At 35.6% G+C, this 21477-nt stretch overlaps 2 protein-coding genes and 1 long non-coding RNA gene across 6 annotated transcripts in view; all 3 read left to right on the forward strand.

The window, feature by feature from the left end:
• The window catches only part of LOC114282620 (protein PHYLLO, chloroplastic-like), a 330809-nt gene that overhangs the window by 166497 nt on the left and 142835 nt on the right, over nucleotides 1-21477 (forward strand). The gene's annotated exons all lie outside the window — the stretch shown is intronic.
• LOC114314907 (protein PHYLLO, chloroplastic-like) lies at nucleotides 3646-8574 on the forward strand. Its single transcript, XM_082893274.1, has 7 exons — nucleotides 3646-3794; nucleotides 4704-4862; nucleotides 5589-5945; nucleotides 6044-6161; nucleotides 7865-8020; nucleotides 8169-8442; nucleotides 8549-8574. Exons 3-7 carry the CDS (start codon nucleotides 5926-5928, stop codon nucleotides 8572-8574), a joined length of 594 nt encoding a protein of 197 aa, XP_082749400.1. The 5' UTR covers nucleotides 3646-3794; nucleotides 4704-4862; nucleotides 5589-5925.
• Nucleotides 8785-10638, forward strand: LOC145789107 (uncharacterized). The gene is made up of 2 exons (XR_014342831.1): nucleotides 8785-9098; nucleotides 9408-10638. It is a non-coding gene; the product is annotated as an uncharacterized LOC145789107 (long non-coding RNA).

Below are 21477 nucleotides of genomic sequence, written 5' to 3' on the forward strand. Positions count from 1 at the left end.
AGTCCTCTGAAAGGGCACTTCTCATTGGGACCATCTTCTATGAGTTAGACGATCTGCTCCACATCTGTTTATACAACTTTGTGCATGCCTCTTTGAAGAATTATGGTGAGTTCCTTATACACAGCCCAGAGTTTCGCTTTCAAGCTTGTGCAATTCTCCAATCTTCCATAGTAACCACTGACCCAAGCTCCCTTTTCATCACGGAACAACATAGCGAAGCCGCCATGGGCAGAGTTCCCTTTGATGCTCCCATCCGTATTAAGCTTGATCATTCCCGCAATGGGACAAGACCACATAGTTAGACTGGAATTTTTTTGGAGAAGTGATACGCATTCTGAAAACTTGAAGGATTTCATCAGAGTAATCAAAAATGGTTTTAACACTATGTTTGTAGTTTTGTTCTCAAAAATCATTTTGTTACGGTTTTTCCAAATGGTCCAAAGAGATGTAATAAACACAACAAACCAAGACAGTCGATGATTCAAGGATGATTTTTTCTTCGAGTTACTCTTGATCCAATCCCTCAAAGGCTCATCTAAAGAACAAGAGTACCACTCCCTTCCAAAATTAGCTGCCCATGTATCTCTAGCTTTAATACATCCTCTAAACAAGTGATCCAAATCTTCACATCTGTACAATTGGGGCAGGTAGAGTTGTTAGAGAGTCCCGTAGACACTTTCACGCAGTTTGTAAGTAATTTCCCATTGATCACAATCCACATAAACATTTTGAGTTTAGAAGGGATTTTGAGTTTCCAAATCCACTTCCAATCTCCACTTTGGCAGGTGTGACCTCTAACCACATCATAGGCCATCGAAGTAGAAAACTCACCATCAGGTGAGCCTTCCCTTCATCATTATCATCGTCATCCACTCCTCACCCCATCTCATCACCCTCCCAACAACCAAACTTTCAATCTGAGTTCCAAACCCAAACTAATGTAGCATGCAATCTCCAGTGATCAAATTAGTAGTTTCTTTATTTTATTGCAATATTTCCATTTTTGGTAATTTTCCTTATTTTCGTATTGCATTATGGTAGTTGCCAATTATGGTTGTTTCCTATTTCCATTTTTGGTAATCTTCTTTATATTTCCTTATTTCCATATTACATTATGGTAGTTGCCAATTCTGGTTGTTTCCTAGTTAAGTTAGGTCTATATTTTGCTTATAAATAATGGATGTAAGCCTTAGGGTTAGGACTCTTTAGTTTTTGAGAATTAATATATTTCGAGTTTTATACTCTTTTGTTCCAACTTTAGGTATTCTTTGTGAATCAACTATTGTTGAGCCTTTATTTTCGGTATTCTTTGTGAATCAACGAGTCTAGGGAGGAATCTTACGTCCGGTATTCTTGTTTGAATCAACGGATTTTAAGATTATTCTTATTATGCGTTTCACGCTGCATCCACTTATCAAACCCATAGCCAAAGCTTTTCGTGAGCTGGAGATGGGCAAATTGTTTCTCACTTTCATACTGCCTACAACCACAATGGTCTTGGCACTACACGGCAAAGATTCCTCCCCCGGAGTTTCGTATTCGATCTTGTGCTTACTTTGTGCTCCCTTAATCTGAATGTTAAGGGGGACAAAACACCCAAACAATTCAAGAAAGAAGCACGTAAAATAATATTCTTTGAACTGAGCATAGAGCTTTAGGGAAGATTTTTAATGAACTAGAAAAAAAAAAAAAAAAAAGGTAAAAAGACCCAAAAATTGGATTTTTGAAATGCACAAGCATTTTGAAAATACATTCAATTTTAATTTGATTTCATGAATATTTTCCAATATCAGAAGATTCTTGAAACACTAAAATTTTTCTGTTGAAATTGCTTAAGATTTTTGACATTCTTCGAATTTCATTTATCACTTAGACGTTCAACAATTTAAATTTTTTCTTTTGAAATAATACGATATGCTTAAGTGAAATATTAGAGAATCAACATTTATTTTTCAATTTTTTTACGGATTGTGCTAGTGCAGACGATATAGTGCTAGTGGATGAGACTAGAGAAGGAGTTCATACAAAGTTGGAGATTTGGAGAAAAGCTCTCGAATTTAAAGGATTCCGGATAAGCAGAACTAAGACAGAATACATGGGGTGTGAATTTAGTAACAGTAACAATAACAATGAAAGTAGAGGAGAATTGAAGATTGAAAACCAAGAACTGCCTAAGAGTGAACATTTTCATTATTTAGGGTCGATTATCATAATAGTGGGGGAGATTAATGCGGATGTGGCCCATAGGATTAAGGCGAGATGGTGTAAGTGGGGAAGTGCGTCTGGGGTACTGTGCGATAAACGAATACCCACTAGACTTAAAGGTAAGTTCTATAGAACGGCTATTAGACCAGCAATATTGTATGGGACGAAGTGTTGGCAACTAAGAAACAACATGTAGATAAGAAACAACATGCCTAAGAGTGAACATTTTCATTATTTAGGGTCGATTATCATAATAGCGGGGGAGATTGATGCGGATGTGGCCCATAGGATTAAGGCGAGATGGTGTAAATGGAGAAGTGCGCCTGGGGTACTGTGCGATAAACGAATTCCCGCTAGACTTAAAGGTAAGTTCTATAGAACGGCCATTAGACCAGCAATGTTGCATGGGACGAAGTGTTGGGCAACTAAGAAACAACATGTAGATAAGATGAGTGTGGCTGAGATGAGAATGCTAAGGTGGATGTGTGGCAAGACTAAACAAGACAAAATCAAGAATGAGTGTATTCGGGAATGGGTAGGAGTAGCACCGATAGAAGATAAGTTGAGAGAGAATCGATTGAGATGGTTTGGTCATATTCAACGGAGACCAGCAGAGGCAGTAGTGAAGAGATGCGATGCTTTAACGGTAGATGAAAGTGTTAGGGGACGAGGTAGGCTTAGATTAACGTTGGCTAGCGTTGTAAATAGAGATATGGATTTACTTAATTTGACTAACGAAATGACCTTTAATAGGGCCGCGCGGAGAAGAAGGATTTATGTAGCCAACGCCATTTGATGGGATTAAGGCTTGGTTTGGTTTGGTTTATACGGATTGTATGTGAAAAGTAGTAACGCTTGTCTCAATATGACTATCAAGTCACATAGATCCAGCAAAAAGGAATATCAAGTTGTATCGGGTTATGCTAGTAGTTTCATATATGGATGCGAGCTTTGGCTTATATTTACTGGGTCTTTTTACTATAGGAAAAGAAATAAAGAGTCCCTTCTTGAGTGAAAAAAGAATTGAATAGAAAAGCAAAGAAAAGAAACATTAGCTGAATCATTAGAATTCCACAAGCTGACATCCTAGTCGAAGGATCCAGGCTGTGGAGTTTTAGTTGGATCTGACTAAACGACAATTTTTTGAATGAAAATTGGATCAAAATGAATGCATGGATTATGAATGCCTGTTGATTTTGTGATAGCAGAGAGACATACAATTGACATAGAACAAGAAGTCATAAGCTGCATCAAAGTCTATTTGGATAAATTTCTCTCTACGGTGATTTTTTAAATCATTGACTCTTTGGAACATTCAATGCCTTCAACCTTCTGTAACCTGCTTACTGCTTTCCTTCTATTTCCCCCCCTTTTCTATTCTGATTAATCAATTTGCTTCTGATAAATTCAACAACAAATTTCTTGAAGTCATAAGACTGCTTGCCTTGTAGTTAATGCTTCTTAGTATTTTCTTGATTTTGCCAACGTTGCATTTGTTCATACTTCTGTGGTTATGTTTAGGTAATTTGTTTGATTGGAGATGTTTCTTTTCTGCATGATACAAATGGATTGGCACTTTTGAAGCAAAGGTAACAAGTTCTTTTATTTAGTTCTGTACATAATTTGGTGCATAATTATGCTTCTGTTCACATTGTTAGATCATTTCATATGCTTGTTTACATGGAGATATCCATGGACAATCATTACTATGCCAAACCAAACTTTCTACAAATATTTTGGTAAAACTATTGTCTAATCTGAACTTTTAAGTTGGACTCTTATCATAGCCGACATTTTCTTTCAAAGATCATTTTTACTGTGTCTGTATTCTGTAGTTCAAGTTCCTACAAACTTTTGTTAGTCCTTTTTTGTAGATATAGGGGTGCTTCAGCCTGCCCTTCCTGAAATATGATGCTCATTTTCAAGCTAAAAAAATTAAGTAGCTGGAGTTTAATTCCATTTTGGTTTCAATTTATTTCCTCTTGAACAAAAGAAAGTTGACTATTAAATTCGTGAAGCAGTGAAGGTACTTCATATAGTATTTTGTATAGGATTTTTGTTGATGTGTACCCCTAGGGCACATATTAAGAGGCTTAAAAAGATTGTACATACTGCATGAAAGTAAGTGCAATAAAGAATAGGCAACTTTTTTAACATGTGCCCTAAGGGCACATTTTAACAAGACCCTTTTGTATAAGTGGCAAAGAATTGAGGGAATAAAAGAAAATTGCTAATCATTAGAAACTTTAACGCAAATGTGCGATGTTTTACAACTAAATTAATGAAAATTTCATTAGTTCTTGAGTGCATTTTTACAGCTTTCTTGAGATGAGTTTATAAAGGTTCAGCAGGCATTATCTTCTCAGATCTTCCTTCTCTAATGATTTTCCACCCCCTCTTAAGCATACATGTTATGCCTAACTACTTATATTTTCATTTATAAGAGATGGTGCTATATACATCTTCTCAGAGTATTGAGTAATTTTTTCTATTTGAAGGTTACGCCAGAAACCTATGACAATTCTTGTAATAAACAATCATGGTGGGGCAATCTTCAGTCTCCTTCCTATTGCAGATAGAACTGAATGAAGAGTATTGGATCAGTATTTCTATACTTCTCATAATGTTTCAATTCAGAACCTGTGTGCGGCACATGGGTAAGAGTCTAACATAGAAGTTGGTACGTATGTGTTATATGTCTGTTAATGTCCAACTAAATGTTCATTATCTTTTATTTTCTGTATTTCCATTCTGACTTTGACACTTTTTTTTTATTCAGTTGTGTGACACTGTATTATCTCAATAAAATTGAATTTGTAATACCTTGCTAGTGTTGGACATTAATATGTGCATATCTAGAATGGGTGCTGTTCATCAAAATTAATCGAATTTAATTTGCATGAACATGCATGCTCTTTTGTGATAATACCTTGAAGATCCTTCATGTAATTTTTTAGTTGAATCAGCATTCATAACTCCAACATAGAGATCTGTGAATGAATGCTCAACCAAAACACTCCTAGTGACAGAAGGGTGCACTTTTGAAGAAGATGAGAATAGAAAACAAAAAGGAATATTTTATCATTTCATGAGTCTAAGCAGTCTACATAGTGACATTTTGAAATAAACAGAAGTCCCATTATTACAGAGAAAACATAACCCTGCAGAGTTGTTAAATTTTGATAGTGTGTCCATTATCTTTAGTTTCTCAACTGTTTATGCTCTTCTGTAAAGTTGCTAGCTGATGTGTCTGATTTTGCTTTTGCAAGATGACTTTATGTATGTAGTTCATTACTATCACTTTCCTTCTATTTTCCTAGCCATTTGATGTACTAGTGAATTAGTTCTTTCTTCTTAGGTTAACAAAACCACAATTTGTGCAGTGTGAAGCATGTACAAGTGCAGACAAAAATGGAATTGCCAAATGCCTTGTTGACATCTTGATAGGGGGAGATTGATGGGATCATAGAGATTGAGAGCTCTATCGATGCCAATGCTACTTTCCACAGGTAGTCAGATTGTATCATTGTTCGAGTGATTTACCTATATTGCCTCACACACATATCACCTCCATGCCCTGCTAACACATTTCCTCCCCTTCTTCTCAGTAAGTTGAGACAATTTGCATGTCAAGCAGCAGACAATGCCTTAAGCCTTGTTTCAAGGCTTTCGATTTCGGATTATAAGTTAGATGGCTTCTTTCTTGTTGAAATTTGTAAAATGGAATACTCTCTCTATAGGTGAGTTTTATTGGACTGAGTTTTAAATATCTCCAAATCATATTTTCAAACTCCTGAAATGTGTAATATATGTTTTTTTTGAACTTTTGTTGAGACAGAATTCAGCTATGTGCCCCACCTACTTCAACTTCTGTATACTATGACCCTATGAGCTGCTACAGAGAAGGTTTTATTGTAGTTTTGTCACTTGAAGATGGAAGTGTGGGGTTTGGTGAGGTTAGTATGCATGTTTATCTATTTATTTATTTTTTTCCAGTGTGCTTGGGAACGTATCCCGTGCCCTTCCATTGTGGTAATAATAGGTTGTAGGATATAGACTATAGTTATTTGTCTCATATCTTCCATCATAAAAGTTATCATAATAAAAATTTAAAATAATCCTTAGCAATAACCACATTCATATTGTCCAAGGGAGAGTATGTAGTATGTTGATCTAATCCAAGGTATGGAGTTCTTAGCTTTTGTCATAAAATAAGTATTACTATATCTATCACCAATTGGGATTTCAAAATTCTTTATCAAATTATATAGTTGATAATTAGCCAAGGGATTTAATTTCCTTCAAATAGTAATAGGATTATCATTTAAGTCCTGCATTATGGGCTGCGAAAAGGGTCTTATACTTTTCCAGTTAGTTTGTTCACCACCACTATATTATCTAAATGTTTAAACTGTTAAAGAGAGGTGTAAATTACAATGCACCTCTACTTGCCCCCTCCATGTGTGGTGGCTTTCCACCTTGAGCAGGCTGAGTACATGCAAGTATTATAATTAACAGGTGTGGTGAGGTTCGAAGACGGGATCTCCTTTATGTAGGTACCATGTTAAGTTGTTAACCACCAAGTTATCTAAAAGTTTTGAACTGTTAGAGAGGGTGAAAGCTTATTTATTTATATCCTCTACACACTCTCATGTGTAACTAACTAGGCTCTCTACCATGATCAGGCCAAACACGAGTAAGTATCATTATAACTATTGAGTAAAGAGGATTGCTCTTGGATAAATTAAACGAAGCAAGTTAAGATAATGATATGCAATGAACTTATACATTCATGAGCTCACTAGATATGATATTTGTTTGTACTGTATATCACAATGGAAGTGCCAAAAATGTTGATAGGGTTTTGTTCTTTTTTCATTGAAGGCTTTAATAAGAGATTAGGGTGTTTGATTCATTGCATTTGTACTAATGGAGCTATTCTTCCAATGTCCAAATGCACTTCCGTGTTCTGTACTTTGCATTTGTATTAAAAGAGTGCAGCTTTTTGTAACACTTTTATGTCTTAAGGATAGTTAAAAAGCCTAAAAAGGCATTGGTAAGAGCACAATGCCACAAACTAGTACTTTTCCTGAAATTGGAAAAGAAAAGATTTGTGGTGGTAGTAATTTATTACTGTGGTTCAATCTCTGATTTATTGCAAGGTGACTTTAGTACGGTGGTTGATATGTATGGGTTCTTTGTATAGTTTACACCTACCAATGGCTCTGTTTTTCTAATAAAACAACTATAATTAGTTGGTGTGACTTAATTTTACTTACTGATGTGGATTTTCAACATCATAATTCATAAAATGATTCAGTTTTTGAGTTGAGAGATGCATGTAGGCAGTAGCCCTTTAGATACTCTAATTCCCTCAGTTACATGAGAAAGATATGGATCTAATAATTACTGGTTTCACTGCAAAATTGTGACAATTGAAGGCAAAACTTTTGGAGTCCCCCCTTTCTGGAAGGAAGACAGGAACATATGTACTTTATTGTAAAAATTTCCCTAATGGTACAATACATGTCAAACTTATTATTTGATAATCACAACCTTTCTTTGTGTTCTCTTTCATTCTACTAAATTTCTTTTCTTTTCTATTTTGAAAATAAAATTTCTTCCCCTACCGTTTCTCATAAAATATTATTTTGAACAGGTTGCACCTCTGGAGATCCATGAAGATAACTTGATTGACGTTGAAGAGCAACTTTGGTTTCTTATTCATGCCGTACAAGCAGCAAAGATTAGTTACTTGCTTCCTCTTTTAAAGGGCTCATTTTCTTCTTGGATATGGAACAGCTTAGGAATCTTGGTATGTCCATGCACCTTCATTCTACAAATACAATATTAATATTTCTAGATAGTATAATAACCAACGAAAGACGTTGGGTAAAGAATTTCGCTACTTGTCTTCTCAACTTTGTATGGATAAAAGTTTAAGCTCTTTCCTTGTTATATAGCCAGGCTCAATCTTTCCAAATGTCAAATGTGGTTTGGAAATGGCAATCCTTAATGCTATAGCAGCAAGTGAAGGTTCCAGTTTATTGAATATACTCCATCATGAGACAGCTACGCAAGAAGAGTTATCTGAAAGGTCATCTACTGTTCAGATTTGTGCTCTTATTGACTCCAATGGGACTCCTAAGGATGTTGCTGATATTGCAGCTGCACTTGTTGGAGAAGGTTTCACTGCAATAAAGCTAAAAGCTAGAAATCTTTCCCAAATTATACTTGGTATGTTTGGTTTGGTTTGGTTTTGGGAGAGTAGTTTTCAAAAATTGTTTTGGGGAGAGAGTTTAGAAATTTTTTTGATTTGTTTGGTTTTGTATTTTGAAATTAGTTTTGGAGTTTAGAAGTTTGGAATGATTTGATATTTTGTTATAATTGAGTAGATGTGTGTGAGAGAAAAAGTGATTGAGAATGAGAGAAGTGAGAGAAAAAGTGATTGATTGATAGGTAAGAAAGAGAAAGTGATTTTGAAAATTGTTTTGGAAAATTTACAAACCAAACAAATTTTTTAAATTTTTTTTCTCAAAATCACTCTACAAATCCAAACCAAACATGCCCACTGTTTCTAGATTACTTTGTTCTAGATGAAATTTCCTAAAGCAACTTGGTAATTTGGGCTCTTATTTCTGGAAAACTATTAGTTCACTGAAGGTTTTTAAATTACAAACTATCTCAAATGCTAGCTGGCTTAGTAATGGTTCTTCCAATAACAGGTAGCACGTCGGCCAGATCCCATTGAAGATGCCATGGTTATACAAGAAGTTAGAAAGAAGGTTGGCCACCAGATTAACCTTCGTGCTGATGCAAATCAGAAATGGACCTATGAAGAAGCAGTTCTATTTGGTTCTTCTGTGATGAATTGTGGCCTACAGTATATTGAGGTATACTTCAAGTACAATTGGCTATTAATCCTTGTTGGTCAACAGAATGGATTGTGTTAGGTTTATTTGCTAGTACGCAGATTTTCTTTTGATAGGAATTGCATAGAGATTTTTGGTACTTTACAATACTAAATTGTGGTAATCACATATTACTAGATTGACAATTTATTCTTGTGGTTCATTTTCATTTGAGTGTTTATTTAACTGCTTTTAGTGCATTGATCTCTATTAGTAGTTCATTGACATGGTTCTGAATAACTTGTTGGAGGTTTCTAGTTATTTAGCTGTCTCTGTGCAACTCTGTTTCAGGAACCTGTTCAGGATTAAGAAGATATAATTAAATTCTGTGAAGAAACTAGGTTACCTGTAGCACTGGATGAAACCATTGAAAATGTCCAAGAAAATTCTCTAGAAATGCTGGCAAAGTTTACTCACTCAGGAGTAGTTGCTGTTGTAAGTGGAAGTTTATTTTCTTATGTTAGTTATTGGGACGAGCAGTATGTAATACGTATCATCGTGTATGCCTCATCAGAGAGTATACTAGTCACTGTCAATCCAAAGAGTTCACTTTCTACACCTCATGAAAAAATCCTACCATATGTTTTAAACCACATATAATTGAATGAAAATTTTGTTTTGTAGGTTTTCTTGCATACCTCAATCAGGACAAGATGCATAAAACTTCAGTAATTAAACTCATCTCGACTCATGTTATGCTTGAGATAATGTGCCTTTCGTTTCTTTTCTATCAGTGAAACATGAAAACCATTACCACGATCAGAACTTACAAACTGCAGCATCTTTAAAATTTTTCAGTCACAATTTCCCCCTCATTATTTATTCATCTTTTGATATGAATTATATTCATTGGGGAAAAAGTTAGAAACATGAACCTAATTTGGTTTCGTTTTATAACTCTTGTTATGTCATCAAACCAAGTGTTGTTGGGGGTTTTGAAAATGCAGCATTGATTGCAAGATGGGCTCAGCAGCAGGGAAAGATGAGTGTTGTTAGTGCTACATTTGAGAGTAGCCTAGGTTTGTCAGCTTATGTCCAGTTCTCATATTATCTTGAGCTGCAAAAGGAAGATATATGTATGGCAATGCATAAGGAACCTTCCCCTTCTATAGCACATGGTCTTGGAACTTACAGCTGGCCTAAAGAAGATATAACTGCTGAACCTCTGAATATTCATCGTAATCCATACAGTGGCTTGATAGAAGCATCTGTTGATGATGCTGGCTGTCTCTTGGGAAACTTTCAAGTCGACAACAAGGTCATCCTTCGAAATTTTACTGGGGAAGAAGTTCATAAATACTAGTTAACAGTTAATTCATATGGTTTCTCTTTTTTCATCAATGTACGTGAGATTGGATCAAGCAATGAAGTTAGTACAGGAATTTTAATTTTTATGTTAACATATCCTGTTAATATTTTGTATTGCACAACCAGCTCCAGGGTATTTAATACCTGTGTAATTCCAGATAATTTGGCACATGATTAACTGCAAATAATGGAAAGCAAATAGTTCCTGGGTGCATTTTTTTTCTTTTGGTTTCTTGTACATGGTGGAAAAAAGTAAAGGAGTTCCATTAATGTGGGGGAAGTGAGTTACACATTTCTATATGTCATCTTTTGTATTGATACACAAAGAGTTATGTCTGTGTTGCGTGGTTATCTGTCCACATTTTGTATATCTAGCAGCTGTAACTAAAAAACTTCTTTCCCTTTTTTTTCACTTTTTAAAATGGTTTTCCATTTGCAGCACCACTGGTTAGACATACTGAAATTGAGTTAGGTGTGGTTATTCTTTATCACTCTTTCTTAATTTGAATGATGCAAAATAATGTACTTGTGTTTCTCCATGGGTTTCTTGGAACTGGTGAAGACTGGATACCCATCATGAAGGCCATCTCAGGATCTGTAAGATGCATTGCAGTTGACCTTCCTGACCATGGGCGATCAAAGATGCAAAATCATGGCATGAGGGAAGCTGCACAAGAATGAAGTTTATCAATTGAGGTAGTAGCAGATATATTACAAAAGTTGATTCAAAATATTAATCCTGGAAAAGTTACCCTTGTTGGATACTCCATGAGAGCAAGAATCGCATTGTACATGGCCTTGAGATGCGCTTCTAAGGTACGTTAATGATGTTAGAGGATTTTTGTGTATGTGTGTGGAGTTAGCTACTCTATTAAAGTAGTCTGAAAAATTTACTTCTGTGATGCAAGTTTGAAGGAGCTGTCATAGTATCTGGTAGCCCTGGATTGAAAGATGTTTCAGCGAGAAAGATCTGTAAGGCTAAAGATGACTCAAGAGTGTGCTCCCTTATTAATCATGGCTTAGAACTCTTTCTAGATACCTGGTATGCTGGAGAGCTGTGGATTAGGTAATTGTGGTGTATCCCTTGTTAAACTTTGCTTCTACTGTTGGTTCACTTATTCTCAAGATTTCTTTAGTTACGTGATTAAAAACGTATTGTTAGCAGGTATTTTAATATTATAATGTGTTATATATTGGTTTTTTCTTTTCTTTCCCTCTAAGTTATCCAAGGTCTTGGCCAAGTCTTGGTCTTGGTCCACCATGCTTATCCATCCAAGTCTTCATCCTTCCAAGGTAAGCTTCCTAAGGTCTTCGTCTTAGTCTCTAATCTTATCCAAGTCTTCTTTCATTTTCTTATCCACCAAGATAGGCTCTTATATATTTAGTGAACTTATGTCCTGTCTAGAGATATATACACGAGAAGTGAAGAAGTTTTAGTTGTGTTGTTATGTCTTGAGTGAGATTATCAGGCAAATAAAAAGGGTGTGTGTGATAAAGCTTTGGGTTTAACCAATTTTGTAGTATTGGTGAACCATACGACTTAGTCGGGCTGTTGTATCCTGGGGGGGACAAGTCAAGGTTTTTCTGCTGCACCGATGTGAGGCTTTACCTAACCACAGAGGGCTTGAATCTCCTTAAAGAGAACAAATTTCCCGCGCCTCAGCCCTTATATTAATTGTTGTAACTTTTATTTTGTGTATTTTCTAATGTTTTATTTGTAAGTATCACCAACAATTTTAAAGAGATTCAAATAGCAAAAGTTCATGGAGCCAGTACTGGAGAAGCCCAACGAGAATACCGGCGATCTTAACAAGCCCTTCCGGTTCAAGGGAGCTCATTTCAAGAGATGGAAAGGCAATGTACTTTTCTACCTCAGTCTCCTCAAGGTGGCGTATATCCTGACCGAGAAAAATCCTAACAAAGTCCCCACAGAAGAGATGACCAACGAGGAGTATGCTGCTCATCTTGAAAAAATCGAAAAATACAACACAGATGAGTATAAATGTCGATACTATCTTTTGAATTGTCTTTCAAATCAATTTTATGATTATTATGATACTACTTACACCACTGCCAAGAAAATTTGGAAAGCCTTGCAGAACAAATATGACACTGAAGAGGCAGGCGCTAAAAAATATGCTGCAAGCCGTTTTTTCCGCTATCAGATGATAGATGGAAAATCAATAGTGGAGCAAGTTCAAGATTTTCAGATGTTAGTAGCTGAAGTTAGATCTGAAGGCATCAAAATTGGAGACAATCTTGTTGTAGCAGGTATTGTTGACAAACTTCCATCATCTTGGAGGGAGTTCCAAAAGTCAATGCGTCACAAGCAAAAAGAGACGTCCTTGGAGACTCTAATCACACAGATTCGGGTGGAGGAGGAAGCATGAGGACAAGATGCGCTTATGACACAAGAACATTCCACTACAAAGGTAAATTTAACTTCTGGAAATACTTTACCTAAAGGTCGATTTCATAAAAATAGTCACTTGAAGCTAGCTAAGAAAATTTAGAAAAATACTGGAAGGCCACAAAATAAAAATTACCCGAGGCAAAAGAAATGGAACCAAGAACCCCCTTCACAAGATCTGACAAATGTGACATGTTTTGTGTGTGGCAAAAGTGGGCATATTGCTCGAACTTGCAAATTTCGGAAACAATAGTCTCGACCACAAGCTAATGTTACCGAGGAACCATTTGTGGCCATGATCACAGATATTTTTATGGTTCAATCTGTGGAAGGGTGGTGGGCAGACTCTGGTGCCAATAGGCATGTCTGCTATGATAAAGATTGGTTCAAAGATTTCACTTCTTTTAATGAGGAGATGACTGTTATGCTTGGTGACTCCAGTTTACCCAAGGTGCTCGGGTGTAGGGATGTTGAGTTGAATTTTACCTCTGGACGTGTGCTTATTTTAAAAGATGTATTGTACATACCGTCCATGAGGAAAAATTTGATGTCAAGTTATTTACTCAATAAAGTTGGTTTCAAGCAGACTATTGAATTTGACCAATATGTAATCACTAAAAAAGGCATATTTGTGGGAAAAGGGTATGCCTGTGATGGAATGTTTAAATTAAATGTTGAGAATAAGAAAGCACATGTTTCTGTTTACATGCTGTCTTCTATGAATTTTTGGCATGCTCGTCTTGTCATATTAATAGCCGATATGTGGGAGTCATGAGTAGTTTAGGATTAATTCCCAGACTGACAAATAAGTTTGAGAAATGTGAAGTTTGCAGTCAAGCAAAAATAACTAAAAGGCCTCATAAAAGTGTGATGAGAAATACTGAATTGTTAGAATTAATTCACACTGATTTATGTGAATTTGAAGGAATTTTAACACGTGGTGGAAATAGATATTTTATCACTTTTATTGATGATTTTTCAAAATACACTTATGTATATTTGTTGAAAAATAAAAGTGATGCTTTTGAAAAATTTAAAGAATTCCTTCTTGAAGTCGAAAATCAATTCGGTAAAAAGATTAAAAGATATAGAAGTGATAGAGGCCGGGAGTATGAATCTTTTGGATTCAACTCATTTGCTCAGTCTTTGGGAATAATCCATGAAACTACTCCACCATATTCACCTGCATCTAATGGTGTAGCAGAAAGGAAAAATAGAACTTTAACTGATTTAACAAATGCTATGCTAATTGAAGCAGGTGTTCCTTCAAATTTGTGGGGAGAAGCAATTTTAACTGCATGTTATGTCATGAATAGAGTGCCACATAAAAAAACAAAAGTTACACCTTTTGAGTTGTGGAAAGGGCATAAGCCAAATTTGAAATATTTGAGGGTTTGGGGTTGTCTAGCTTTTGTTAGACTTGTGGACCTTAAAAGACCTAAATTAGGTGTGAAAGCTGCCACTTGTGCTTTTCTTGGATATGCAACAAATAGTACAACCTATAGATTTTTTGATATTGAAAACAAAATAATTTTTGAATCAGGTGATGCAATTTTTCATGAAGAAAAATTTCCTTTTAAATCTAAAAATGGTGGGGGTCAAAATTATCAAGAAAATATTTTATTTGAAACTGGTTCCTCTACTCCTCTCTTACAAAACCAAGATCCTATAGGCTTTGAACCTAGAAGGAGTAAAAGAGCCAGAATAGAAAAAGATTTTGGCCCTGATTATCATGGTTTTAATGTGGAGGAAACTCCATTAACTTTACAAGAAGCTTTGGCATTTCCTGACTCTGTTTTTTGGAACGAGGCTGTAAATGATGAGATAGAATCATTATTATCCAATAAAACTTGGGTATTAGTAGATTTACCACCAGGTTGTAAAACTATTGGCTGTAAATGGGTTTTGAGAAAAAAACTTAAACCGGATGGAACTATTGATAAATATAAAGCAAGGCTTGTTGCAAAAGGTTTTAAACAACAAGCAGATCTTGACTTTTTTGATACATTTTCTCCGGTTACTAGAGTTACATCCATTAGATTATTAATTGCAGTAGCTGCAATTCATGATCTAAAAATTCATCAAATGGATGTTAAAACAGCCTTTTTAAATGGAGACCTGCGTGAAGAAATCTATATGGATCAACCTGAGAGTTTTGTGAAACTTGATCAAGAAAGCAAAGTGTGCAAGCTAGTTAAATCCTTATAAGACTTAAAACAGGCCCCTAAACAGTGGCATGAGAAATTTGACTCCTGCATGATTGAGAATGGCTATAAAACGAATGAATGTGATAAATGCATCTACTATAAATCTGAAGAAAATTCACATGTCATTATTAGCCTTTATGTGGATGATTTACTTATATTTGGCTCTAATTTGCATATCATCGTGGAAACTAAAAATATGCTTAGTAGCCATTTTGATATGAAAGATCTTGGTGAGGCTAATTATATTCTGGGAATGAAAATTACCAAAAGTTGTGATGGTATATTTCTTGATCAGTCGCATTATGTTGAGAAAATTTTGAGAAAATATAATTTTTATAACTGCAAGCATGTTCTTACTCCTTTTGATCCTCATGTGCGTTTATTTCCTATTGAAAATGATAAGGATGTAATTAATCAAAAGGAATATGTTAGTATGATTGGTAGCTTGCGTTATACGACTGACTGTACTAGACCTGACATGGCCTATGCAGTTGGAGTACTTAGCAGGTTTACTAGCAAGCCTGGCAGTGATCACTGGCTAGCCATTGAGCGTATTATGAAATATTTATCTGGTACCATAAAATATGGCTTGTTTTATAATAAGTATCCTGCAGTACTTGAAAGTTACAGTGATGCCGATTGGAATACCTTGTCAGGTGATTCATTATCAACCACTGGTTACTTATTTACATTGGGAGGTGGTGCTATAAGTTGGAAATTGAAAAAACAAACCATTATTGCTAATTCAACAATGGAGGCTAAGCTTATTGCTTTAGCTACAGCTAGTGAAGAGGCAAATTGGTTGAGAGATTTGTTAAATGAAATCTCTTGTTAGGAAAAATCGATTCCACCTATATTGATTCATTGTGATAGCACCGCAGCAATTGGTCGAATTAATAACCGTTATTATAACGGTAAATCCAGACCTATCAGAAGAAAACACAGTACTGTGAGATCTTATATGAATAATGGCATCATAAATATGGATTATATTAAATCTGGTGATAATCTTGCAGATCCATTAACTAAGGCCTTAGCAAGAGATAGAGTCTGGAATACATCGAGGGGGATGGGGTTGAAGACCATTGAATATAGCATGAGCCATGTATGAGGATACTCAACCCAGGGACCAGAGATCCTGTAACTGGGTTCAATGAGAAAAACGATCATATGATGGCCGTGAGAAATGCATTAAATTACTTTTTTCCTATCCCTATGATGTAAGTGCATTTATACTGTAACGTTGTAGAGGTTGAGTTATTAAAAAAACTCTTAATGAATTTCTGTAGCTCTTATTAAGTGGGGTGTCATAGTTACAGGAGCACCCTTGACAGAATTCACCTATGTGAGTGTGGTAGTGGGGCCGCTACCTATGAGATTTGGGCTAATTCTCAAATACACTCATGAATCCTGGGATCGCACAAGGCCGTAATGTGCTAGCTTTTAAAGCTTTTGTGAACACCTGGAATATTATGTGTGTACAATAATTATTTATTTCCCTTAAGCAGTCATAGTTCAATGCTGAGCATACTATTGGCTCTGGAGTAGATATTATTGTTTCACTAATGGAGGTTCAATGCAGAGTACACCTACCATGATGCATAATATCCTTATTTGCCTAATAATCTTAGTTTTGTTACCTATAATATTAAAATAGGTGAGGGAATGTTAGCAGGTATTTTAATATTATAATGTGTTATATATTGGTTTTTTCTTTTCTTTCCCTCTAAGTTATCCAAGGTCTTGGCCAAGTCTTGGTCTTGGTCCACCATGCTTATCCATCCAAGTCTTCATCCTTCCAAGGTAAGCTTCCTAAGGTCTTCGTCTTAGTCTCTAATCTTATCCAAGTCTTCATTTGTTTTCTTATCCACCAAGATAGCCTCTTATATATATAGTGAACTTATGTCCTATCTAGAGATACATACACGAGAAGTGAAGAAGTTTTGGTTGTGTTGTTATGTCTTGAGTGAGATTATCAGGCAAATAAAAAGGGTGTGTGTGATAAAGCTTTGGGTTTAACCAATTGTGCAGTATTGGTGAACCATACGACTTAGTCGGGCTGTTGTATCCTGAGGGGGACAAGTCAAGGCTTTTCTGCTGCACCGGTGTAAGGCTTTGCCTAACCGCAGAGGGCTTGAATCTCCTTAAAGAGAGCAAATTTCCCGCGCCTCAGCCCTTATATTAATTGTTGTAACTTTTATTTTGTGTATTTTCTGATGTTTTATTTGTAAGTATCACCAACACGTATCATAGTTTCTTTCATCGTACTGGTTAAGAGATCATCCCCATTTCAAGCAGATGGTTGCTAGCCGTTTTCAAAATGATGCCATGCACACCCTTGTGAAAGTTCTGTCTGATTCAAGTATCGGGGGCAGCTGTAGGTTTGTCTAGCTTTTTATGAATTATCCTCTTTATTAGAGTATTGATTTTTGGTTTACCTACTATTCAATTTATTAAGTAATTGCCTTTTTTGTCTTGCACATAACACCTTAAGTTCCAATAAATTACAAATTAAGATGATTATTTGCTTGGCTTGAATTAATTGGTGCATCAAGGAGCATAATGTTGCTGAATTGCAAATACGTTAACAAGTCTCTTCTTGTTATTGATAAAAAAAAAGTCTCTTGGATACATGATGCTTATAATAAAAATAAAATCATAATTCTATGTCCAATGGGTTGTTCAGTTCTGTTATCTTTGCTATAGAAAGAAGCTACTTATGCTTTTTATGTTTTTGTTATTACTACACATCTTTCCAATAAAAGATGAGAAAGGAGAACCCTTTAAATAAAGGGCGAGGGAAGAGAAAGCTCTTGCATGAACATGTATATACCCTTTTTTTTTTTGAACAGGAACATGCATATACCTTTTGGAAATAGCTTTTGGCATCTTAAGGGTTCATCGTGTAATTTGGTGACATCCACTATGGAACTATCTATCAACTCAACATACTAAAAGCATGACGAAAGCCTTCTTTCTCGGTCATTCTACTGCCTATCCATCACCTTCCGTTGCAGCTGGTAGTGTTTTTTTTGTTGTTTTTGTTATGCGCTTGGCTGTTAATTCTTAGTTTCTTTTAATGTAGTTTGTAGATGTTAAGTCATCAATTATCCCAAAAGCTTAAACTATTAGGAAATGGGCCCAACAATATATATGCAACTATACAAACCCTCCCTCACATGCAACCCCATCTTGTACGTGGAGTGACAAACGTAGAAACAAACAGAAAGAGAAACAAACAACTAAACAGAGAGGAAGAAACCAAATGGGGATATAATACCAAATGTCAACCCAAGACCTCTCTTAACTTGAGCTCTGATACCATGTTAAGTCATCAATTATCCTAAAAGTTTAAGTTGTTAGGAAATAAGCCCAACAATGGCCCTGTTTGGTAAAGCTGTGGGAAAGTGCTTATAGCTTATGCCTAAACAGCTTATAACTTATAACTATGAACATAAGCTGATTTCTGACTTATAAATTAAGCATCTCCTGCCCCACTCAAAGAATAAGCTGATTTCTGACTTCCAAAAAGCTATAAGCTATAAGCTATAAGCTAAACCAAACACATCAAAATAGCTTAAATTAAGCTGAAAGCTGAAATAAGCTGCCTTTAAGTTCTGCCAAACAGGCACAATGTATATCAAACTATTCAACAGTAGAGTTATTTTCCTTAGAATAGCAAATATTCGAACCTTCAAGCACTTTTTAGACATCTTATATTATGTATATTTTCAATCAAAACTCTTTTTTTTGGATAAATAAACAAACTTTATTGAGAACGCATCAAGATGATACAAAGAATACAAAAAAGACGAACCCACAAAACTAATGACCTAACTAATCAGACCATCCACAAAATCTATAAAAACCAACACATTTGACTCGACTAAAAGCGATACCCAACTATGAACTCCTGAAAGTAACCGACTTTCCAACCATGGAATCGTGTGAGACACACCTTGAAAAATACGCCTAATGTGAAGAACTTAATTCTTCATATTAGGCATACTTGGTCACAATCTTCACTGGTTGGCCACATGCCCTGAGGTCGGCCACATGTCCATAAGAAATTGAATAAAAAAGGAAACGAAAAAAGCTTGGAGGATAAAATCACGAGCAATTGGTTCAACTTAAAGGAGGGAACCCTTGAGGACCTTGCATAGTCAAGTTCACTTTTAGTTGAATCCTATGTTATGATTGTTTTACGTTTTGATTGTTTTAGATTAGTAAGCTCTTGATTGGATTTATGTGTTTGTGTTTTAAAATTCAAGGATGTTACATAATTTCAGGTTTGTTGGACATAGGCTAGAACCATGGTCCATGTATTGTATTGTGGCACTGGTTATGTTATTGGGTTTTTTAGTTGGTTGAGGTGGGTTTTAAAAGTTAAATTTCCAAGTATGGAATTGTAGTCCAATTAGAGTGAGTGGTTGAAAGTATATAAAGGGCTATGCAATGCTGTCAGTTTTGAAATTTTCTAGCAAATTTGAAGATTTGTTTGGAATTGAGTGATGCAAGTTGCGTTTGGAACTATAAAAGACTGAATGTAGGGTTAATGCCTAGCTTCTCCTCTTCTTTCTTTAATTATCTATACTGCTAATTAATTTCATCTTTACCTCTTTTGACCGCGGAACCATTACCCCAGAAATCAACCCAAATGGCATATTTACCGTTCACAGCCCATGGAATATTGCCCAAAAAAAAAAAAAAAAAAAAAAAACTCTCCTTCCATAAATATTACCCTAAAACCCTCAATATCTTTGTTGCAACTTCACATCTTTTTACTACCCTTTGACTACACAAGACATTAAAATCTTATGCATACATCAAGTTTGGTATGGTAGTTCGTAGAAAGTGCTATTTTTTTTTTTTTTTTGAGCATCAACAAAGAATTTTATTTAAGAAGCAAGAAGGAAAGAGGACAAGAAGTCCTCATACAAATATAAAGATCAAAATAGACACCCATCAACATAAAAACCAAAAACCCAAAAAAGCGCAAATAATAAGAAAACTTCTGACACTAGGGATGGCAAATAGCAGTCCAATCCCTAGAAATCAAGAAAAATGGAACAACTTTAAAAGACACAAATGCCCAAAGCAAAGCCAAATCTCTCACCCTATCTCACAAAGCCTCCGCATCTGATTCCTTTCCATTAAAGATTCGTGCATTTCTCTCCAGCCAAATAGTCCAAAAGATAGCTAAAACAATACAGGACCATAATGTTTGGCTCTATTGTTGCCACTAAACCCTTCAAACCTAACTAGAAGCATGTGTGTGCATTCCCACAGAGCAGCCATTGAGGACAAAGAAAGTGATTAGGGCTTCTCCTTTGGAAAAGATCATTGGTTATTCACCCTGATTTTGCCTATGCTGTTCATGTGGTTAGATAGTTTGTTTCTTCTCCTCGCTTTACTCATTGGGCTGCTTTGGTTCGAATTCTTCGTTATTTTTGCGGTACTATCTTTCAAGGCTTGATGTTATCTTCTACTTCTTCCTTAGACTTGGTAGCTTATATTGATTCTGATTAGGCTGGTGATATCACTGATCGCTAGTCCACTTCTGCATATTTCTTGGTGATTTCTTGATTTCTTGAAAGAGCAAGAAACAAACCATTGTTGCTCGCTCTACTGTCGAAACTGAGTACCGTGTTATGGCTTATGCCATTGCTGAGATTGTTTGGCTTCGTTGTCTCTTATTTGATTTGGGTGTCTCTTAGTCTTCTCCGATCTTTCTCTACTGTGACAAGCGCAGTGCTATTCAGATTGCCCATAACACTATCTTTCGTGAATGGACGAAACACATTGAGATTGATTGTCACTTTGTCCGTCAGCATCTGCAGTTTGGCTTTATCTCACTTCCGTTTGTCATTTCGGCTTTGCAACTTGTAGACTTTTTTTTACCAAAACTCACACCACTGCTTGGTTTCGGTTTCTTCTTAACAAACTCTCAGTGTTTCCTACTAAAACACCTTAAGTTTGAGTGAAAGTGTGAGAAAATAGTAGTATATATTCTGGATATCTTTTACATTAAGTATGCTTAACTGTGTAGATATTCCTTTGATTGTATAAGGATTCTATTTTCCTTTTTTAGTCTTTGTCTTAGGGCTATATAAACAGTTGTGTACTTTGTAAACAATACAATTGAATATACAGATTATTCAAAAAACTTATAGTGATCACATGAAAAACTTCACTTTATGAGTAACAACCGCATTACAAATTTGCTTATGAAGAGGAAACAAAGGAACAGAGGGATCATTAATGAGTTTGTCAAACAAAGATTTACAAGAGAAAATCCTTTAAAAGATGATATTCCAGACCCTAATATCGCAAGACGAAGATAGAGAAACCCCATCAATCAATGACAACAAAGATACCAACTCAACAACCTCCCTATTGTTTAAATTCCCAAGGAAACCAAAATTCCAAGAGATGG

This window comes from Camellia sinensis, chromosome 10 (assembly GCF_055761805.1).
Source record: "Camellia sinensis isolate YWXY chromosome 10, ASM5576180v1, whole genome shotgun sequence".
NCBI lineage: Eukaryota > Viridiplantae > Streptophyta > Magnoliopsida > Ericales > Theaceae > Camellia > Camellia sinensis.